This window comes from Seriola dumerili, unplaced genomic scaffold, assembly GCF_002260705.1.
Source record: "Seriola dumerili isolate Sdu_G_001 unplaced genomic scaffold, Sdu_1.0 BDQW01000449.1, whole genome shotgun sequence".
Classification (NCBI taxonomy): domain Eukaryota; kingdom Metazoa; phylum Chordata; class Actinopteri; order Carangiformes; family Carangidae; genus Seriola; species Seriola dumerili.
Genome location: NW_019174704.1, coordinates 4,351,419 through 4,370,317, shown reverse-complemented (window position 1 = coordinate 4,370,317; position 18,899 = coordinate 4,351,419). Strand labels below are relative to the sequence as shown.

The window sequence follows — 18,899 nt, the reverse complement described above, 5'->3', positions numbered from 1 at the left end:
AAAATGTCTTTTTGGAGGAGGACCTATATCTGTGGCTAGATAGCTCAAAGCAACACTATTACCTCACCGAACTCCAGCAGGAGACCTTTTCTCAGTGGGCTGTATACACTCCATTACAACTATTCATTTACATATTAATTACATTTATCTATTCCTTTGCATACCTTTGGTCAGTTCAATTCATTTTTGAAAAACTATGGAAACCAGAGCTATGAAAAGGAACGAGTATAAAGATATATCATCTACTCAGTAATAAAATAAAATGAAATAAGATAAATTACAAAAAAACACTTTAACTCATGCACTCTGCATAGCTGCTATACAAACCAAAATAAAAGCTAAATGACAACAGGATTACCAAGTACAATCATGAGGTAATGAACGTGACCACACCACATCAATGCATAGGGATGCATGGATTTTGAAATTTGGCACATTATAGTGACGGTCCGCAAAAGCATGGTTTCCCTGCCAATACATCTGCAGTCTGTGGCTTTGCCATCTGTGCTCTCTGTTGCAGTGACTACAAATGGTGTGGATGCAAGCTATTATTCTAATAAAGTCTCATGCTAGGTTCTACTGTAGTACATTAGAGGGAGCTGGCTGCAGGCCGAGTGTCATGAGGCCTTGAATGTGCAGCATTGCCTCTGAAACTGTGTGTGTGTGTATTGTCAGGGTTGGCTTCCATTCATTTTCAATAGTGTGTTTGCTGATGCATGTGCCAGATGTCTACGGGGGAGAGGGGAAGAGATTGATGGTGAGCGCTGATGTCGCACGCTCTGATATGAGTCGCCTCATCAACCTCAAATTCATTGCCTGCTCCTAGCCACCATCCGTCACTGATGCCACCAGTTTCTCAAAGGTTGCAATGCGCATTTTACAGCTAATATTCAAGGGGGTAAATAATTTCTGAGTAGCAGACAATGAGGGAGTAGGACAACAATCACCACAATGCGCACACATTATTCACACAGGATCCACTTCCCAAGATGTCCATCCGCTCCCACCATAACTCTTCTTACAGGCCTAATTTATGCGATAGACTTTTGGCATTCAGCGGCTGTTCAGAGCGTATTCTCTCACATCATTTATATTGGCTCATAGATCCAAATATTACTTTTAACACCATATTCATCAAGGTGGAGATGTTAACCCATCACAGATTACTTATATGAAGGGATGGTGTTCATTCACAGCGCTGTACAACATGAACAGAAAGACATTTTTATTTGCAGTGCTGGTAAAGAATTTCAAGGGGCTCAGAGGATGGAGGCAGCACAAAAATGGCAAGCACTTTAATCTGTCATTTTTTCCTGTAAGCCACAAACATCTTGGGATTTTATTCATTTATAGTTTCTGCTCTATTTTAATATCACAGTATCGAGTGTATGTGCAACATCCAGAAAATATTGTGCATTCTGTTTACATTTGGTCCGGTGTTAAGTGTCAAACTGTATCTTTTTCAGCATGCATTAGAACACAGAAATATATTACAAATGGCGCTTTACAAGGAGAGCAAACATATGTTATACTGGCTGCTGTGTCCTTTAAGGGAAGGTAATGTAAGTAATAAGTAATGTTGCATAGTTGATACATACATAATCAAGACACTGACATATTGTTGGTGTCAAAGCTCCTTGTAGTTGTTACAGTCCCTGCCCACATCACATATTCTGTTTTCCCACTTTAATATTCTGGCATGTTTTAATGCCACCTTGATTAATTACCATATTGAAGACGAGTATGTCAACATCAATGTTATTAATGGCAAAACACTTTAAAAAAGACGTGTTATATCCTTCATTTTAATATGGTGACATTACACCTGCAGTGTGTCAGTGAGTGGACCAGACACAGGTGCGATTTAATGCTCATTTTCCATGTAAAAAGTCATCTTAAGTTGCAGTATTATCATCTGTCAGTGAGAAAGAGACCTGTAGGCCTTTGAGGGCTACTAATGAGATACTAATTATAAAAATTCTCATTGCTGTCATCCTGTTCTAACACCTCACTTTCCAGATGTAAACACAGCTGCTTAACTATAAAAACAGACAATCACAGCGCAACATAACACCAGCAAAGTAGTCTCACCAAGGAGAACAGATGTTGTCGTCTAACTCTGTGTTGCACCTTCTTACATGAACATACACTTCACAGAGAAATGTTTGCATAGTTCGGCCAAAAACTGACAAGTTTACTTAATTTATCCATTTATAGTTTTCTGCCTGGTTTTTGCTCTATTTTAATATCACAGTATAGAGTTGATGTGCAACATCCCGAAAATATTCTGCATTCTGTTTACATTTGGGCCAGTGTGCATTGGAACACAGTAATACTTTCCAAAGTATTGTTTCTGTATCTGAAAACTGACAAATAGGCTTGATGACTGGATGTAAAACATCCTAATAATTGGTGTAATCGTAATGATCTTTGAGTTTTACTCCATAAAACAAATTTGCTTGTCTCCTCTGACACAAACACACAACATGCATATCGGAAATTTGTGTAGGTTAATGTAGCTTGCGGCAAACTTTTGAAAAGCGTGTACATGAGAAAAAAAACAAAAAAACAAAACAGATGAAACTGTAGATTATAGTGTGGGTGCCAGGGTCCTGCACACATCATCAAGTCCCAGCTATGCATTGTGTTGTAGGAACCTTACGGTGCAATTACTTGTCCTTCCCTCCCTTGACAAAGTGGCGTGGGCGGAAAAGCTTCTGTTAATCATGAGCTCTATTTTATCACTTCTAGGTAGAAACCCTTTGCTGTGCGAGGGAGCTGCATTAGCACACTTGCTGAAAGATCCCCCAGCCTGCATTACCATAATTGTGGCCAAAATGTCAGCAAAAACCAGGGAATTCATCATTCACTATCTCCCCTTGTTTGAAGGATGTCGATTTTTCAGCTCCGCCTGACAAACCTGCAGCCCTCCTCAGTCCAATACCAACAGTAAGAGAAAGTTAATTAAATGGAACAAAAGGCCATCCACATACAGTCACTGCCTCTTGTCTTAGCAGTTTGTACAGGGAACCAACAGCAGCAGCATGCCCCAGCCTCCTCCAGAGGTTCATTTGTCTGTAATGTACATTACAGTAAGAGAGGGGAAGTGTGTTTGTCTGTGTGTGTGCGTGCGTGTATGTGTGTGTGAGAGAGAGAGAGAGAGAGAGAGAGAGAGAGAGAGAGAGAGAGAGAGAGCAGAAACAAAAGAGAGAAAGAGAGAGAGAGAGAGAGAGAGACAGAGCATATAACCGAGAGAGAAATTGAACTATTACAGTGAGGTGTGTGTGTGTGCGTGTGTGTGTCTTCTCCAGTGTGCGTATTCCATTAAATGCAAGCAGTGTTAATCTATGTGAGTGGCCAAGCAGGCGGCAGAGTGTGAGTCAGTGCGGGGGTGCGGACATGGAGTGAGGGTAAGGGGCCAACTAATGCTGAGTGGCAGATGATAATGCCAGACCGTTATATCAGCATCTGCCCTCCGGCTCCATGCTTACCTCTCCGAGCCTGCTGCTGCCATCAAGCATTTCAACATGGATACACATATACACACACACACACACACACACACACACACACACACACACACACACACACACACACACACACACACACACACACACACACACACACACACACACACACACAGCCACACACAACTGTTCCAGGGCGCACATGCACACGCACACAATAACATGACTGCCTTGCAAACACTCTGCATTCTGCAGCAGACAGTCCCTTGCACAAAATCTAATCAAACAGAGGTTATGTGATGCCTCTAGCCATCGTAACAAATTACAACTTCATTTGATGTGTGCATATCCCGTCTGCTAATACAAAACACATATTTGCACGCAGAGACCAAGACAAACCGTGCCTCAACACTGACACAAAGCGCCATTTTAGTTAGAGAGTGAGCATGTTCTTTAGCTGGAGTCTTCCACTTCTCAGAAGCACAGGACTGTATCATTGCTGCAGGGGAACTAGGAGTCTTTGCATGTTTATTTTCATGTCTTTGATAAGCTTAAAACTCCATTTAAAATGAGACATCAAAGACTTTAGATGATATTTCTGCTCGTCCGCTCATTATGTTTCTCTGATCAGGGAAGAAATATCAAGAATCTAACATTCACATTAGTAGAGCGTGACATTTTCAATCGGCCACACAATAATCACTTCATAAAGTTGGCCTCATGTGACTCTGACGTCTGCAGCTAATATCCAATTAACCTCAGAACATCACTGATAATATAGAATCCCTGTCTGTGGTTAAGTGAACGTACAGAGCAATTATTCACACATGTTACAACACACACGGGCACTAACAAAGAAAACACATCTATAAACCTATGCGCACGCACACACACGTGCACACACACACACACACACACACACACACACACACACACACACACACACACACACACACACACACACACACACACACACACACCTGGAAATAAAAGCCTTGATGCAGTGAGAAACTAACCCGTATGAGCAGTGACAGCTGAATTTAGTGGCACTCAAGGCCAGAGCGGAGGCCCGGCACTGACAAATGAAGTGTATGGAAATGAGCTTGGGCTTTAACATTGTGAATCAACTTGTTTCCACGTTATCCAGCACATGAATGCCAGTAATGACAGCACAGTGTCTTCCTTTAACTTCAGCGCAACACGAAAGCGGATTGCCAGACATAACTTGCACCTATATATACGTATATATATATATTTGCCCTTGAACCATAATGTACAAAATGCTCCATTACAGCAGACCTTGGGAACGACTGTCTGGCAGTGGAAGTTGTTTTTTATTTTATAATAGATAGAGGGGAAAGTAAGTTGAGAAAAAGAACGCTGATGAATGCACATGAGTGGGTCGTGTAATCAAAGCATCCCTCTGCAACCCAGAGTTGTTTACTACAGAAAAACCTTTGATTCTTATCCTCATGTTTCAGGCAGGACTAGCGAGGGTTAAAACCTTCTGGCAGACTTATTTCAATTCCACACTGCAAAGCTACTGAATTTTTCTCCTTGAGTTGATATTGATAATGATCAGAATTAGAGCCAGTAAGCATGAAACTAATCATTAAGCAAAGCTTTTTTTTGCTAGCAGTACAGTGTAATATGTAGTATGGGTGCACATGTGGGGTAACACTTTATGATATCATGAATTCCTGTTGGTCACTCTCATAAGTTTATGTGATTAGCTAACGTTTTAAACATCAATCAATGAATGTTAAGCCACATTTACTTTAAGCAGTGCATACATATTAGAAAAGTGCATTTCAGACCCATGCGTTTGATTGTGCGACATTACCAATTATCATAGAAGCATCACACCCTCACAGCAACATGTAAACCTCTACATGTTGCTGCACGACCCAACAGTCAACACCTCTTGTAATGTCAACAAGTCCCAATCAGATTCCTGACACAACGTTAATTTAATATCCAGTTTTTCTTTCTCACTTCACCATGTTGTAAACTGTTGACGTGCACCGTAAACATGTCTGTCCATTCTCCCTTAATATATCAACTGGTGCTTGCTCAATGTATTTGATTTGCTTCTGTGCTACACTCCACTTCAACAACAAAAAATATCATTTTAAAAACCCAACCCCTAAAGACAATTATGTTAAGCTACCATAACAGACTCATTTAAAAAAAAAAAAAAAACATGGAATAGATAGGGTTCTCTGTCAAATGAATGGGTCTGAAATGCCCTCCTCCCTGTGAAACTGTATTCCAGCAAACGTGGTGCCATATGAATTAATGTATAAAGAAACTGTGAGTTAATACTCATTAATTAATCATCCATTAAGCATTAACTAATCACATGAACTCATACCGACTTTGACGATTTCAGGGACTCATGTTCATTAATGCATGCATTAAGTCATCATGCGTTACTTAAGCATGTGTTTTACAGCTTTATCATAGAGCCTTGTGTTGTGTCTGTGATGTGAAAAATGAATGGTGATGAGGGGCCATGTTAAGAACACAATGTGCTGTTGACAGATGGAGAGCAGCAAGAAATGATGTGAGACAGCGGGTGGAAAATTGTGCACTCCCTGGAAATTGAGCAGAAATTGAGCAGCAAAGCACGGCTGCTCTCGTGGCCCGTGAGCCATGAAGCCACAGAGGATCAGGGCCACCTCAGACAACAACCGGGCTTGCAAGAGAAATCGGGCTCTGGAGCACGCACAACTTCTCTGTCTGAAGCTGCAGATGCAAGTCATTGATTCTTGGGAGCACGTCACCAAATGACCCTAATTGATAGTTTGTGAAGGAGGTCACTCTATATTTTTCCTGCTCCTGAATCTGAAACAAGCTCGGAGCAGAGGAAGGAAGGAACAAGGGAGGAAGAAGCAACACACTAACCTTTAATATGTGAGAAGGAAAATGGCTGCGCACCAGCTCTATCTCTACAATTTTCTCTTTTCATTGAGGAAAAGTACTATTTCATTCATGCCATTTCCGTTCATTCATCAGCTGGGGCCAGCCTAGACTCACAGTGCCATCTCCACACCAACATTCTTATCAATGGAAGTGACGTCAGCACTGCCTGCAGCTGGGGGGTGGTGTTGGTGGGGGGAGGAGGGGATGGTGGTGGTGGTGGTGGGGGGGCCGTCACGTGGTCCACTGAGGGTATATACAATAAAGTTGCGCTGATCGTGGTGCTGAAAACATTCACTCAATTGTACATTAGCACCGTTGCTGCTGCCATACAAACACACCACACAACTAAATAAAGAACCGCCGGTTTGTTTTTTTTTTCTTGATGTTGGTCACAGGCTGAAGAGAGAGAGAGCGAGGGGGAAAAAAAAGACAAGAAATTCTCTCAGGTGATCCACTATTCATGAAATAATCTTGGCTTTACCCGCGTTGTGAGTTTCACCACTTCCCCACCCCCCGAGTGGGACTCCAGGTAAGTGGAACGAAATCTCTATCATTCACCAGCCATACTAATCAGAGAGATTAGGACGTTTTCTAAGTGTTATTTATTTAGTTTTTATTAAATTATGATTTTTTTTTTGCACAAAGGAGGAGTGAGGCTTGTTTTAGGCTTGTGGAGTGTGGAAGAATTTCCTTTAAAATCTCAACTTTATCAGTAGAATTGATCTGTGTGCTGCGACTGTTGGTTGTGATAACTGTAAAGTAGATGTGAACTCGAACTGTTTCTGTTTCACCTTTTTAAATTAAGTAAAACGGAATACATTGTGTTACTTCAGGTAATCGGTCATTTCTTATACTTTTTTTTAATTAAATTGAAAAATGAACACAATTATGAGCAAAAGTTTTTTTTTTAAATTAATGTATTAATATGTATAATAATAGTACTTAATACGTGTGATAACAAAAGATCTTATTTTCTATTTATTTGGGGGGGGAGTGAAGAATTAATACACTACAATGCGTGGACAATTATATTTAATAGATATTTCTGAGTGCAGCTGCTGCTCAGAAGCTCCTGTAAAATTTCGGTTAAGATTTTTCAGACGTGAATGTATCAAAAAAAAAAATCTTAGGATTTTAAAGCCACAGCAAGGTTTGATTTTCGATTTTCAGTTATTAATTTCTAATTAAATTAGAGTCTTAACCATATACTGCGGGGCAGTACCTTATTAAGGGGGGATTCTTTCGTTTCCCACCTTGCTGATCCAGTTTATAAAAATGGAAATAGTTAAAATTGTGTGCTGCACGCGGTGCTGTGCTGCCCAAATTTGCGCTTGTCTGCATTCCACCACTGCCACCGAGGAGAGACATGCTCACAGCACGCAAGGACAAAGCCGCGTTTCTTACTCACTGACCCCCCGCTCCCCCCTCCCGTCCCTTGTGCAAAAAGACTTTATCCTCTAAAATTTATCATCCAGCTCATCTACAATTTGGATGGACCACTCAGGGACCGCAGGGTTAAATAGCTCAACCGTAGCCACCAGCTTTACGCATGACTTCCCCGTGCGTGCCGCCTCGAGACCAGTACCCTGGTCACATCGCTTTGATGCATGGAATACCAAAAATCACAGCTAATTCAGACACGAACCGCGGATCAGTTTTTATTTTCCGTATTATCCTTGTAAGAAAGAGACGCTTAAAATGGCAGGTGCGCGCGTTTTGGTTGGGTTGACTTGGAGGGCGAGGTGAGACTTTATTTCTTTAATACACCAGAAATTTTGACTGGAAATTCAATTCTTAACGTGCATTTCTTAACAGTTTAACAGTTTGCTCCGTTAAATCTCACGACAAGACAAAAAAAACCCCCAAAACATCAGTGTGCATTATTCTCAATCGATTCGTCCGCGCGTTGGAAAGATAATGACCAGGTTAACGCACGACTGCAGACAAAAAAAAAAAAAAAAAAACCGACTCGTGTTTGGGTTTGGGTGTAATATCTGTATGCGAATGATTATATTCCTCTTGAAAGACACGGACGGTTTACGCGGCAAACATCTAAAGATGGTAAATACGGTCAGATCATTCATCTCTGTGTTTCCAGATGCACTCAGGTTTCCCAGCAATGGACCAAGATGGACCTTATAAGAAATATTATAAACTAGAATTTGATTTTCCGTTCAAGGCACTCGGAATAAAAAAAAATCTGTTCTGTCAGAAGAGAAAGAGAAGCGTGCCACTTTCTTTGTTGCATTTGCCATGGCTCATTAGACTGCATTTGGGTGCGTGCTTTGTCCTCCAACGTGTGTTCATTTCAACTGCTCACAGTGCTAACTGCTTTTGTGTGGTGGCTTCAAGGTGAAATTGATTGTTTGGAAATTTAAGTCTGTTTATCTAAATTATATAACATATAATAGTATCAATATAGGTGATATAAATATATATATTTTTTTTTTTTTTTTTTAAAGTCAGTGAAGTCTTTTTGTATCAGTCATCATTTCTATTTTTTAGACTTTTAAAAAAAATTCATTTTTTTTTTTTACAAATCAAGCTGTTCAATTCAATAATCCAGATTTGCTCATATTGCCACTGAAATTCCACATGATCATTGCTCCAGAGGAAAAACTACAACAAATGATGAATCATTTCTCATGTCTTTTGTCCCTCTCCCTCTGCCTTCTTCCCCTCTTCTTCAGGTGCTTAACCTCCCTCCTGCCAGTTCTGCATGGTCATGACCTGTCATCACGCCCCTTCCACAGCCCACCTCATCCTATTGGTCCTGCTCATTGTCACTCCACAGCTGGCTGGCACCGCCCCTGTGTGGGGTGAGGGAGGGGAGGGAGGGGTGGAGGGGCACACCCGGACAGACCATAGAGAAGACAGCCTCGCCCCCTTTCTCTCGCTCCCACCCCAGAGTCTCTCCAACCCTGACAACGTGTCCCTAGACCGGGGCCGGGGCCCAGGTCAAGATAACCAATCAGATAAAACGACGGACCCTGCGCAGGTGCTCGCTGTGCTTTTGGAGGCCCTGGACCACCCGGGGGAGAGTGGAATCCAGGGGAGCAGAAACAGAGACTGGGAAGAGGATCAGAGTCGGGAGCTGCCCTCCGTTGAAAGGTTGGAGGGTGGTGAGATAAGGAGAAGGGGGCAGACAGAGCCAGACAGGGGGGAAGAGCAGGAGAAGGAGGGGCAAAGGGCTGATAAGGCTATTGAACAGCTAATTGTGGGCCATTTGACAGCTGCTCAGGCTGAAGATTTAAAGGAAAGAGAGGAGGAGGATAAAAACACAAGGTCAGAGGAGAATCCAGGGTGGTCTGTGGGACCTGAGCGTGTAAGTGAGGAGGGAAGGAAAGAAGAGATAGAGGGACAGGAGAAGGGGAAGGATTTAGAAAGTTTCTTAGATATCGCCACACTAAGTTCCACCTCGCAGGGAGATGATCTCTCTCTGCAGCGCAAAATAAGAGGCTACTTCCAAAACATTGACTTGGGTCTCCAAGATAATGAGATCCTGCCTCCACTGAAGGGCTACAAGGCATATAACACTCAGCTAGCACGAGCAGGAAAGAAACAGCACTGGCAGGAGAACCAGTCCCGCAACAGACCCATCAAGGGGGGCAACTTTATGGATGACTTTGAGGATGAAGGAGAGGAGCTGGAGGAGGAGGTTGAGGAAGAAGAGGAGAGCCTCTCCCACATGGAAGAGGAGGCGAGAGCGCGTGCAGAGAAACAGGAGGTGCTCCGGCAGCAGGAGGAGGCGGAGCGTGCCAGAGAGGAGGAGCAGAGGTTGGCTGACATCGCCTCTGACATGCTGCTGCAGTACATGGGGAGGAAGCAGCAGTCCTACATGAAGCCCCGGCAGAAAAGCAGCATGGGAGCCGCTGGCAACACCGCCGAGGACAAGCGCTCCGAGGAGGTCCTCCCCGATGAAGACGACCTGGACCAGCAAATGATCGACAGGCTCATCGAGATCAGCAGCAAGCTGCACCTGCCTGCGGATGATGTGATTGAGATTATTAGTGATGTGGAGGAGAAGAAGAAGAAAAGGAAAGAGCTTCAACAGCAGCCAATCAACAGCAACCCTGTTGCCCCACGCTTCAGGCCTCTGGTACCTCCTCCTCTGGCTGCTCCGCCTATCTACCACTACACAGCCTCAAAAAACCCCAAGAAAGCCCCTTATAGGTACAACAAATCCAACAAGAAATGGCACAAGGACAAAGTCAAGTCATATAAGCAGGAATATTGGTATAAGCCTCAGAAGCAGCTTGACTACTGGTATAAACCCCAGAAACAGTTTTTAGCCTTCCCTTCCTATCCATACTACCAGAAGCCATATCGAGCATACTACCCTGTATATTTCCCATATCCCAAACCACAATATTATGGCAAGCCCCCCCCCTCCAGAGACCAGCCGTTCGGCCCCCAGGAACTTGACCTCCAGGCCCCAAGGCGCAGGCATAGGGCTGGGGGTAAGAACCGTGGACAGGGCTGGAGGCAGCAACCAGCACCCCGACTGCCTCTCACCCCTTATATCTCTAACTATATCCTTCCTCACCCACGGACCTACCAACCCCTACCTCCCCCCAAACCAATTACCACACCCAGGAGAGGCAGGCGACCCCCATACTACTATCCGCAAATCACACCGGGAGATGACTATGAGGAAGATGGGCTGGTACCTCAGCTGGACAGTGAGGAGGAACTGGAGAACTTTATTGAGAGGATCTACATGAAGCGCAGAATGTATTGAGAGACCTTTTTGGGACATTTTATAGATCAGAGGGACTGACAGAGGTGGGATAGATATACAGTAGCTGGAGAAAAGCTAAAAGAGAGGTGAAAAAAAAAGACTCAGAGGAGATATGTGTTTGGAGCCTGATGGAAATTTAGGGGACAAGAAGAAAAAAAGTTAGATTTATCTTGTTTTAATCACTGTATTTTTGTTGATTTTCTCGGTCAGGGAGAGGATGGAGGGGTCCCAGTTTAAACTCCCTGTAACCATGTTCAGCCTCTTGCTCAGTTTACATTTTTGAAACAGAACATACCATGGTGTATGTCTGCCTCCATTCAGGTCAATCTCTGATGCTCTTGCATTATTCAGAGATTATTAGAGGACACACACACAGGCACACCCACACCCCCCCCCCCCGACACACACACACACACGCACGCACACACACACACACGCACACACACACACACACATCAACACGCCTACATACAGTATGATCACATTTTTGACACATTCACAAGCAGATGTGCCCATTGTAAGAGAACCATGTTTACAACATCACTTTGTATTTTTGTTTTATATTCTGTATGCCATATTACAAAACTAAAGTAGTTCAATGACTTCTTATCTACAGAACTATAAAAAAAAAAAAAGAACACTGCTATTGTCAAATAATAAGTATATTTTTGTTGTATTTGATGTGTGTAGACTACTGGTCAAAAGTTTTAGTACACTCCCATTTTTTCCTGTTTTTATTGAAATTTCAGCAGTTCAAGTCCAACAACCCTTAATGCGACAATGGAAGTAAATGAAACATTGAAAGTTAGTGCAAACAGTTCCTACAGGTTGATGACTTCTAAACCCTCTGTCTGTGCAATTTGTGTTACTACACCCTCTGATGCATTATTAGGACAATAGTGTACTGCAGGAAGTAGTAGGCTCCTGTACATTACTACAGTTTATTTGTTCTATGCTTTACTTTCAGAAACACTGAGACATTGTGTTTACACTATGTAAATTTCAGTTACAAGTGGAAAAAATTGAGGTGTTCTAAAACCTTTGACCGGTAGTGTAGTTGCCTTTCTTATTCCTGATTGGATCAACAGCTGCAATTTGCAAAGGTGCCAAATACACACATTTCAGTTTTTCAAAGTCAAGATTCAGATTTTTGCCTTACAAGCACCATGGTTCTATAAGGGAGATATCATAATGCATAATATTATCAGCACTGCCGGTCCCAATGTAGAAACCCTGTGGACTCCAAAAGCACAAACTTAAACACTAAACACTTCCAACCTGGTGGACTAAGGGTTTTCAATCATTTTGGGATCCAGAAGTTGTTGTGTCAACATATTTATAGCAGAGCCACAATCGCCACCTCCACACAGTACTCCTTGCCCTTGTAGGAGTTCTTCATATATATATATATATATATATATATACATATATATATACACACACATATATATGTATGTATATATATATTTATTTTCTCTCATTGGCCATATCCAGTTCATATCTTTTCTCACATATTTTTTGTGTCTTCTCACATTCTTCTTTTGCCATTTTCCTTGTATCATATCCATTAGCTCATTTCCCTTACTTTCCACGAAAAAAAGTACTTGAAATCACACTATCTGTTCTGCAGCCTTTTACACAGATCTCCACCAAGAGGCTACAAACATTTTATTCATTTTCAGAAGAATTTCATTGAAAAGTTTCAGGCCGGGGAGTCAGGGATTGTGCTTAAACCGTTAAATGCACGTCTTTCTACTTGCATCTTAAAAAATGAACAAAAAAAAAAGAACAAAAAAAAGAGAAAAAATAAAACAGTATGGAGAATTCAAGATGGTTGTTTTCTCTGAATAAACTGTGAACATAAAAAAAAGAAATCTCAAAGGAAGAGGGCCACTGTGTCCACAGTGAAGCCATCTGTCTTGTAAAAGGAGAGTGTTGTTGTTGATGTCACCTTTAGCATTGTAAGATGTACAGTGTGAAATAAATATGCCCGTGCAATGTGTAAATAACAGCATGATGATTACTAGTTTTGCTATATGATAAAAAATAAAAGCAATTATTTTATTAAAGTTCAGTTTTTTAATGGCTTTTTGGAGAGTGCTGTTTTACTTCTATAGCAACAAATGTAGCAAAAACACTTCATTCTTGAGTAATAAATAAATGAAATATATCAAAATACACACAAGAGGAAGAAAATCAGTTGCAGCTTAGTGACAGCACAACTCATATATGTCACAGTCACATCAGTATGGAGACAAATGAAGAAAAAAAAAACCTATAGAGGGAGTTTATTATATTCCCAGACAATTAAAATGAACAAAAACAGCAAGAATGGGACTGAAAAGGGGAGGAATAACTGAAGAAAGGAAAAATTCTGAAGGAGGGAGGGAAACGGTAACTGCAGTGATTGATGAGTCACATGATTGGTGGATGAGTCATCCATCTGTACACTTTACTGCGCAGGACCACACACTCCAACACACACAGACAGACACACACAGACACGCACACACACTCTCTCTCTCCCTCTCTCTTTGAGCTGTATAGTAATTTAGCTGCTGGCATTCAAGATAAAGATTGAGTCATGTTCGCTCCTGCCTCAAGCCAGCCAATCGGCCGGTGGAAAGGTGTTTGGTTGATAGATTTTGCCATATCTTGTTTCCACACCTCCTCCTCACTCTTACTTCACACGGGCAGTATGCCCTTCTGCTATAATTTCCTTGAAGTGCTTCTGGCTGCTGCTTGTTTGGCATCAGAACAAACCTTATGTATGCTGTCAGTGGTACAAATACTGACAGTGATTAGCAGGCTGTCAATATGGTCTAATCGCATGTTATCTTGCCAGCTTGCTCACCAGTTGATTGGAATGGTAACGTTCATGGCTTTATCTTGGCTTGTTAAGTGATTCTTGGACATCATGTTATGATTTTTAATTACAGCTTGTAACCTCTGTAGATATCCAAGCTGGATATCCATTGACTGACTGTAAAGATGAATGGTGGCCACAACTCCCACTGGCCATCAGCCAGTTAACTGGGGAAAAAAAGAAAAGAAAAAGACACAACAGCAACAGAGAAGCTGAGAAATGAGTAAGTGACCCTTATCTGAAACATTTATAAACAGTATGTCTAGCAGTGTAATAATATGACACATGCTGTGTCGTATTGTTGGTAGGAAAAAGCAAAGATATTGTTCAATTTTCTGGACATTTGCAGAGAGTTACATGAGAAGATCAACACCACTCATATCTATACAGTGGCGATCCTAGACTCTGGGGGGCCTCAAAGAAGCCCCCCCCTCCCCAACACCCAGGGGTCCCCCTAAGGGAGGTTTTGGGTCAACGGCAGTGCAGTGTATAGTGTCTTTATGGGAGGTTTAAGGGGGTTTATAGTTCTCATGGCAAAATGTGCAAATATGAGGCGCCATCAGGGGTCCCTTTCCCCCTTGGGGGCCCCAAACATTTGCCTGGTTTACCTCTCCTGACAGTGCACCTCTGTATTTATGGCTAGAGTCAGAAGGCAGTTATCTTAACAGAGCATAAGAATTAAACAATAAATAATAATTAATTCCTCGACATCTATTTCCCATTTTGTTTCTCTTAAAGTGGAACTCGATGCCAGTTTTATCCAATCCAATATCAGTTCTGATGCATTGATTGATCTTATCCATCACAAGTCCAACAATGTAATAGGAGTGCCAAGCTAAATTGGTGGTGTACTCTTTTAAAGAGCTTTAAGGAACGGCAATCATCTTATCCCATGTTATCTTACAGTAGCCTATCATATACACTCAAAAACAGGGGCTCTAAAGCTCAGTAGAGCTGAGTCCTGATGTTGAAAGTAGTTCCTAATTGTAAGGAGAAAGTTCTAAAATATAGTGTCAGTTCTGATTGTAATCTATTAATCTAGCCATCTAAAATGTGTCATTTAATTTTTAACTGATCTATTTTCTTAATTTAATCTTATTTAATTTTATGTCATTTATTGAGATGAAAATAAAATATTAAAATGATAAAATATATAATCTAATACTACATTCATAATTTAATTTAATTTTTCACTTGAGTACTTTTCATTTAATTTATTTTTATGATTAGCTAATTACTGTAAATTGTATTAAATTACATTTTAATTCTACATACATATCTCAAATAAAATATATATAAATATTTATTTAAAAGTAATTCAATAAACAGTTTTATTGATTTTTTTCAATTTTATTAAATTTAATCTCATTCCTCTGTTTGCACGTAAGTGATTTTGATTGAATATTTGATTTCACATGCACCGACACAGTGGTCACCTGTCAACCCATGGCTGTGGACGTCAGTAGAGAGCAAATTAAGTTAAGACACGACTCCACCCCAGATCTCTGCTGCCCGCTGGATGATTTCTGTCACCTTGCAAACATCAATGAGAGGTGTTCGGACTGAGCTGTCCTGACTGGACACAGTAAGACTTTTCTGTGTACTCCGTCTCTAAATGATAACCAAGATGAATACAACATTATCAAATTAAACATGAAACTTTGTTGCAATTTCCATACAACTGAGACTATGGTGTTCGTCACAACAGTCAAGTCAAATCAGTTTTGTATGTAGTCCACTATCACATATCACAAATTTGCTTCACAATCTGCACAACATTCGACACCCTCTATCCTATTGGCTTCTCAAAATGAATGGGTTGATGATTTATTAATGGTTATATGCTACATGTAGGACTTTTGACCACACTTTTATACACTAGTATAAAGCCTGTGATACAATGTATAATGTCTTAGAGAATTTAGATCCACCTCTCTGTAGTCCAACAAAATTTTTCAAGCTAATTTCTACCTCATACAGTAAATTTAACAGGTTTGAGACCTGAGAATGTGGCTAAGCAGGTCTGCTCTGGTAATACATGTGGTCCACGCAGAGGAAGCACACACCGCTGCTTATGAAAACGAGCCCTTCATAAAGTCCCCTTTCACACCTTGTTGCCAAGCTGTGGACAAAAAGAGCATTGTTGAGATGCTGCTATTTACATTCACACATTCATATTTCTGTGGCATTCTACACAATTGAGATTTAAAAAAATTTTTCAGCACAATGGGATAATTGTGTGTCAAGCTTTAGATCACATTACGTCCTTATAGTAATCATTTATATTTTGCCTGGTGGGTGTGCTATAATTAAAATGCAATTTGAATTTGTCAAAAGCCTCCAACTCTCACAGGCACAAAATCTGGTATACATCCAGCTCCTAGCACAAAAGAGTCTGACAGCACAGCAATTCATCAGTAAAGGCCCCAAGAAGCCCATGCATTTACAGTAGCAGAAACACAAGGAAAAACACAGCCATTACTAGTATGAATATTCACTTAATACAGCTATAACACCTTCAAAATATGTTTAAGTAATCATCATGAATTTCTACAGCAGTGGGATATTGGTTTAACCTTTAACGTTACATGTCAGCATGATATTAGCTAAGAGGTCTTTACTAGCCTAAACATATACAAATGTTTCTGCACTCAAAGTCCAAAATCACCAACATTGGCAAAACATCTGCTTCTGCAAGAGTTGGTGCAAGAAAATGTGTTTACACGTGGCTTGGAAAAAAAACAACAAAAAAAAACACGAAAACCAAATGCCAATACCAAATCAACATTTCCAAACAGTGATACAAAATGGATCGCATTAGGTTGTATGGCAACTAGCAGGATCTTGTTTATGTGTTTTTTGTTCAGTAAACTGTAGTTGATGGTTTTTCCTTTTTTCTTATTCACATTTTTATGCCTTTGCGCCGGCGACAACCACAGCTGGAGGCATATCGTTTCAGGGTTGTATGCACACCTGTCCCATTCTCGTGGACACGATATCTTGGTAACACCTTGACACAACTTCTTCAAATTTGGCACAAACATTCACTTGGACTCAAGAATGAGCTGATTAGATTTTGATGGTCGAAGGTCAAAGTTCCAGGTCATGGTGACCTCAGATAACGCTGTTTTGGCCTTTGCAATATCTCCGTAACACCTTGAGGGAAGTTCTTCAAATTTGGTAAAAACATTCACCTGGACTCAAGGACAAACTAATTAGATTATTGTGGCTAAAGGTCAAAGAGCAAGGGTGTGGTGACCTCACAAAACACTTTTTAGCGATTACTCAAGTCTTCACATAGCAAAATTGCACACAAATGATTAATATTTCATATGAATCTGGATAAACAGGGATGTAAACTGAAACTTCTCTGAGTGGCGGGGCATACAACCGTGAAGCGGTAATTCTAGTTTTCTGTGGGTATTGGGTTTTGTGGCATATTTACGCTGGCAATTTGGCCAAGACTTTCTCATTGAAAAGATCATTTGAATTAAACTAAGGTTTAAAAAAGCGGCCTACACTGTGCATGACCATAGCCTTTTTTTTTAATCCATTTGTTTGCCATTTGTTAATGTGATTCTACATGATTCCACAGTGTTTTTCACTGAGACTGAGACCAAGTTGATTTGGTCTTGTTTTTTCTTTGTGAGTTGTCTCATGTTGCTTTGAAAAATTCACATGTACTGATTTCCATACCTGTTTTGTAACCGAGAAATGCTACTAATTGATATTTATCCTGAAACGTGACCCATCATTGTTGCCATTTTTGTAAAAGTGATTAAATTACTAAGCCAGGATGCCTTTTCTTACCCACTGAACTCTATAGTCCCCTACATTTGACAAGTAATTAACATACTGAAAATCTGTACAGTGCTATGGTGCACCAGGTGAAAAATGTGAAGGCTAACTAGCAAAATGTTGTTGTGTTATTAATTAATCTAAAATAAACAAAAAAACAAACAAAAAAACATGAGTCATGACATACAAAAATAGATCCCCTAGGCAAAAGTATAGGATTAGTGTTAGTATCACAAAACGGCTTGAATGCTATCTGTCAGTATGAAATCTGCTCAAATAATCAAGATGTTTAAACTTTCCCCTGTGATGTTGCTCCTGACCTCAGACAGCTTTTCAAATTAAATCTGAACTTCGTCATTGCGCCTCCGTCCTCCTCGTGTTTGTTTATTTTTGTTGTCCGTTAAACTACCATTGTTGAACATAATCTTTGCCACAGAATAAGCCTCATCAGCCATGCTTTTACCAGCCATTAGGACAACAGAGGCTGAGCTGCAAAGGCCTCTCCCTTGAAACTGCATCCTTTGTTTATGATCTCTGCAACCCTTGTCTTTTTGCTTCCTCCTTTCATCTCTTCTTCCCCTTTCTTTATCCCAATTTCTACCCTCATTCCCATCTTCTTCCCTTTTTTTTCCTCCAATTATCCATGCCCCCCACTCCTCCCTAATGCTCCCTAACACACAATCTTCTTCTCCTTTTCTTCTTTATCCTCTCTCCATTTCTTGTTTTGTATGCAAGCCCCAAGGGAGGGAAATGGGTGAAAAGCACTCTCTCTGCGCCACTGTCACAAAAGACTGGTGAGTCATCGCCACTTATGTTCCTGTCTCCCTCCTCCCACAAAAAACACACATATACAGGAAAAACACTCAAATTACTCCCTACCTGCCGTGCACTTACAGGATGACACGTACAGACACGTACAGACACACACACACGTCACTGAGTGCGCTGGCACACAACACACACACACACACACACACACACAGAAACCATTTAGTGACGAGCGATAACATACACACACATTCCACAGCTCTTCAAAACGACCCTGAAATTAAAACCCAAGTCACATAATTTAGTTGATAATTGTGGCTGAAAATGGCATTCA

The 18,899-nt window shown here is 40.9% G+C and overlaps 1 protein-coding gene across 1 annotated transcript; it reads left to right on the top strand.

Moving 5' to 3' along the window:
* The first annotated feature begins 9,111 nt into the window (after positions 1–9,111).
* Positions 9,112–11,133, top strand: LOC111234268 (neurosecretory protein VGF-like). The gene has a single exon (XM_022762245.1). The coding sequence runs from the start codon at positions 9,112–9,114 to the stop codon at positions 11,131–11,133; it is 2,022 nt and encodes a 673-aa protein (XP_022617966.1).
* The last annotated feature ends 7,766 nt before the right edge of the window (positions 11,134–18,899 follow it).

What these genes read in the sequence shown, in the direction of transcription:
- LOC111234268 (XM_022762245.1), top strand. Translation starts at nt 9,112, where the DNA reads ATGGTCATGACCTGTCATCACGCCCCTTCCACAGCCCACCTCATCCTA.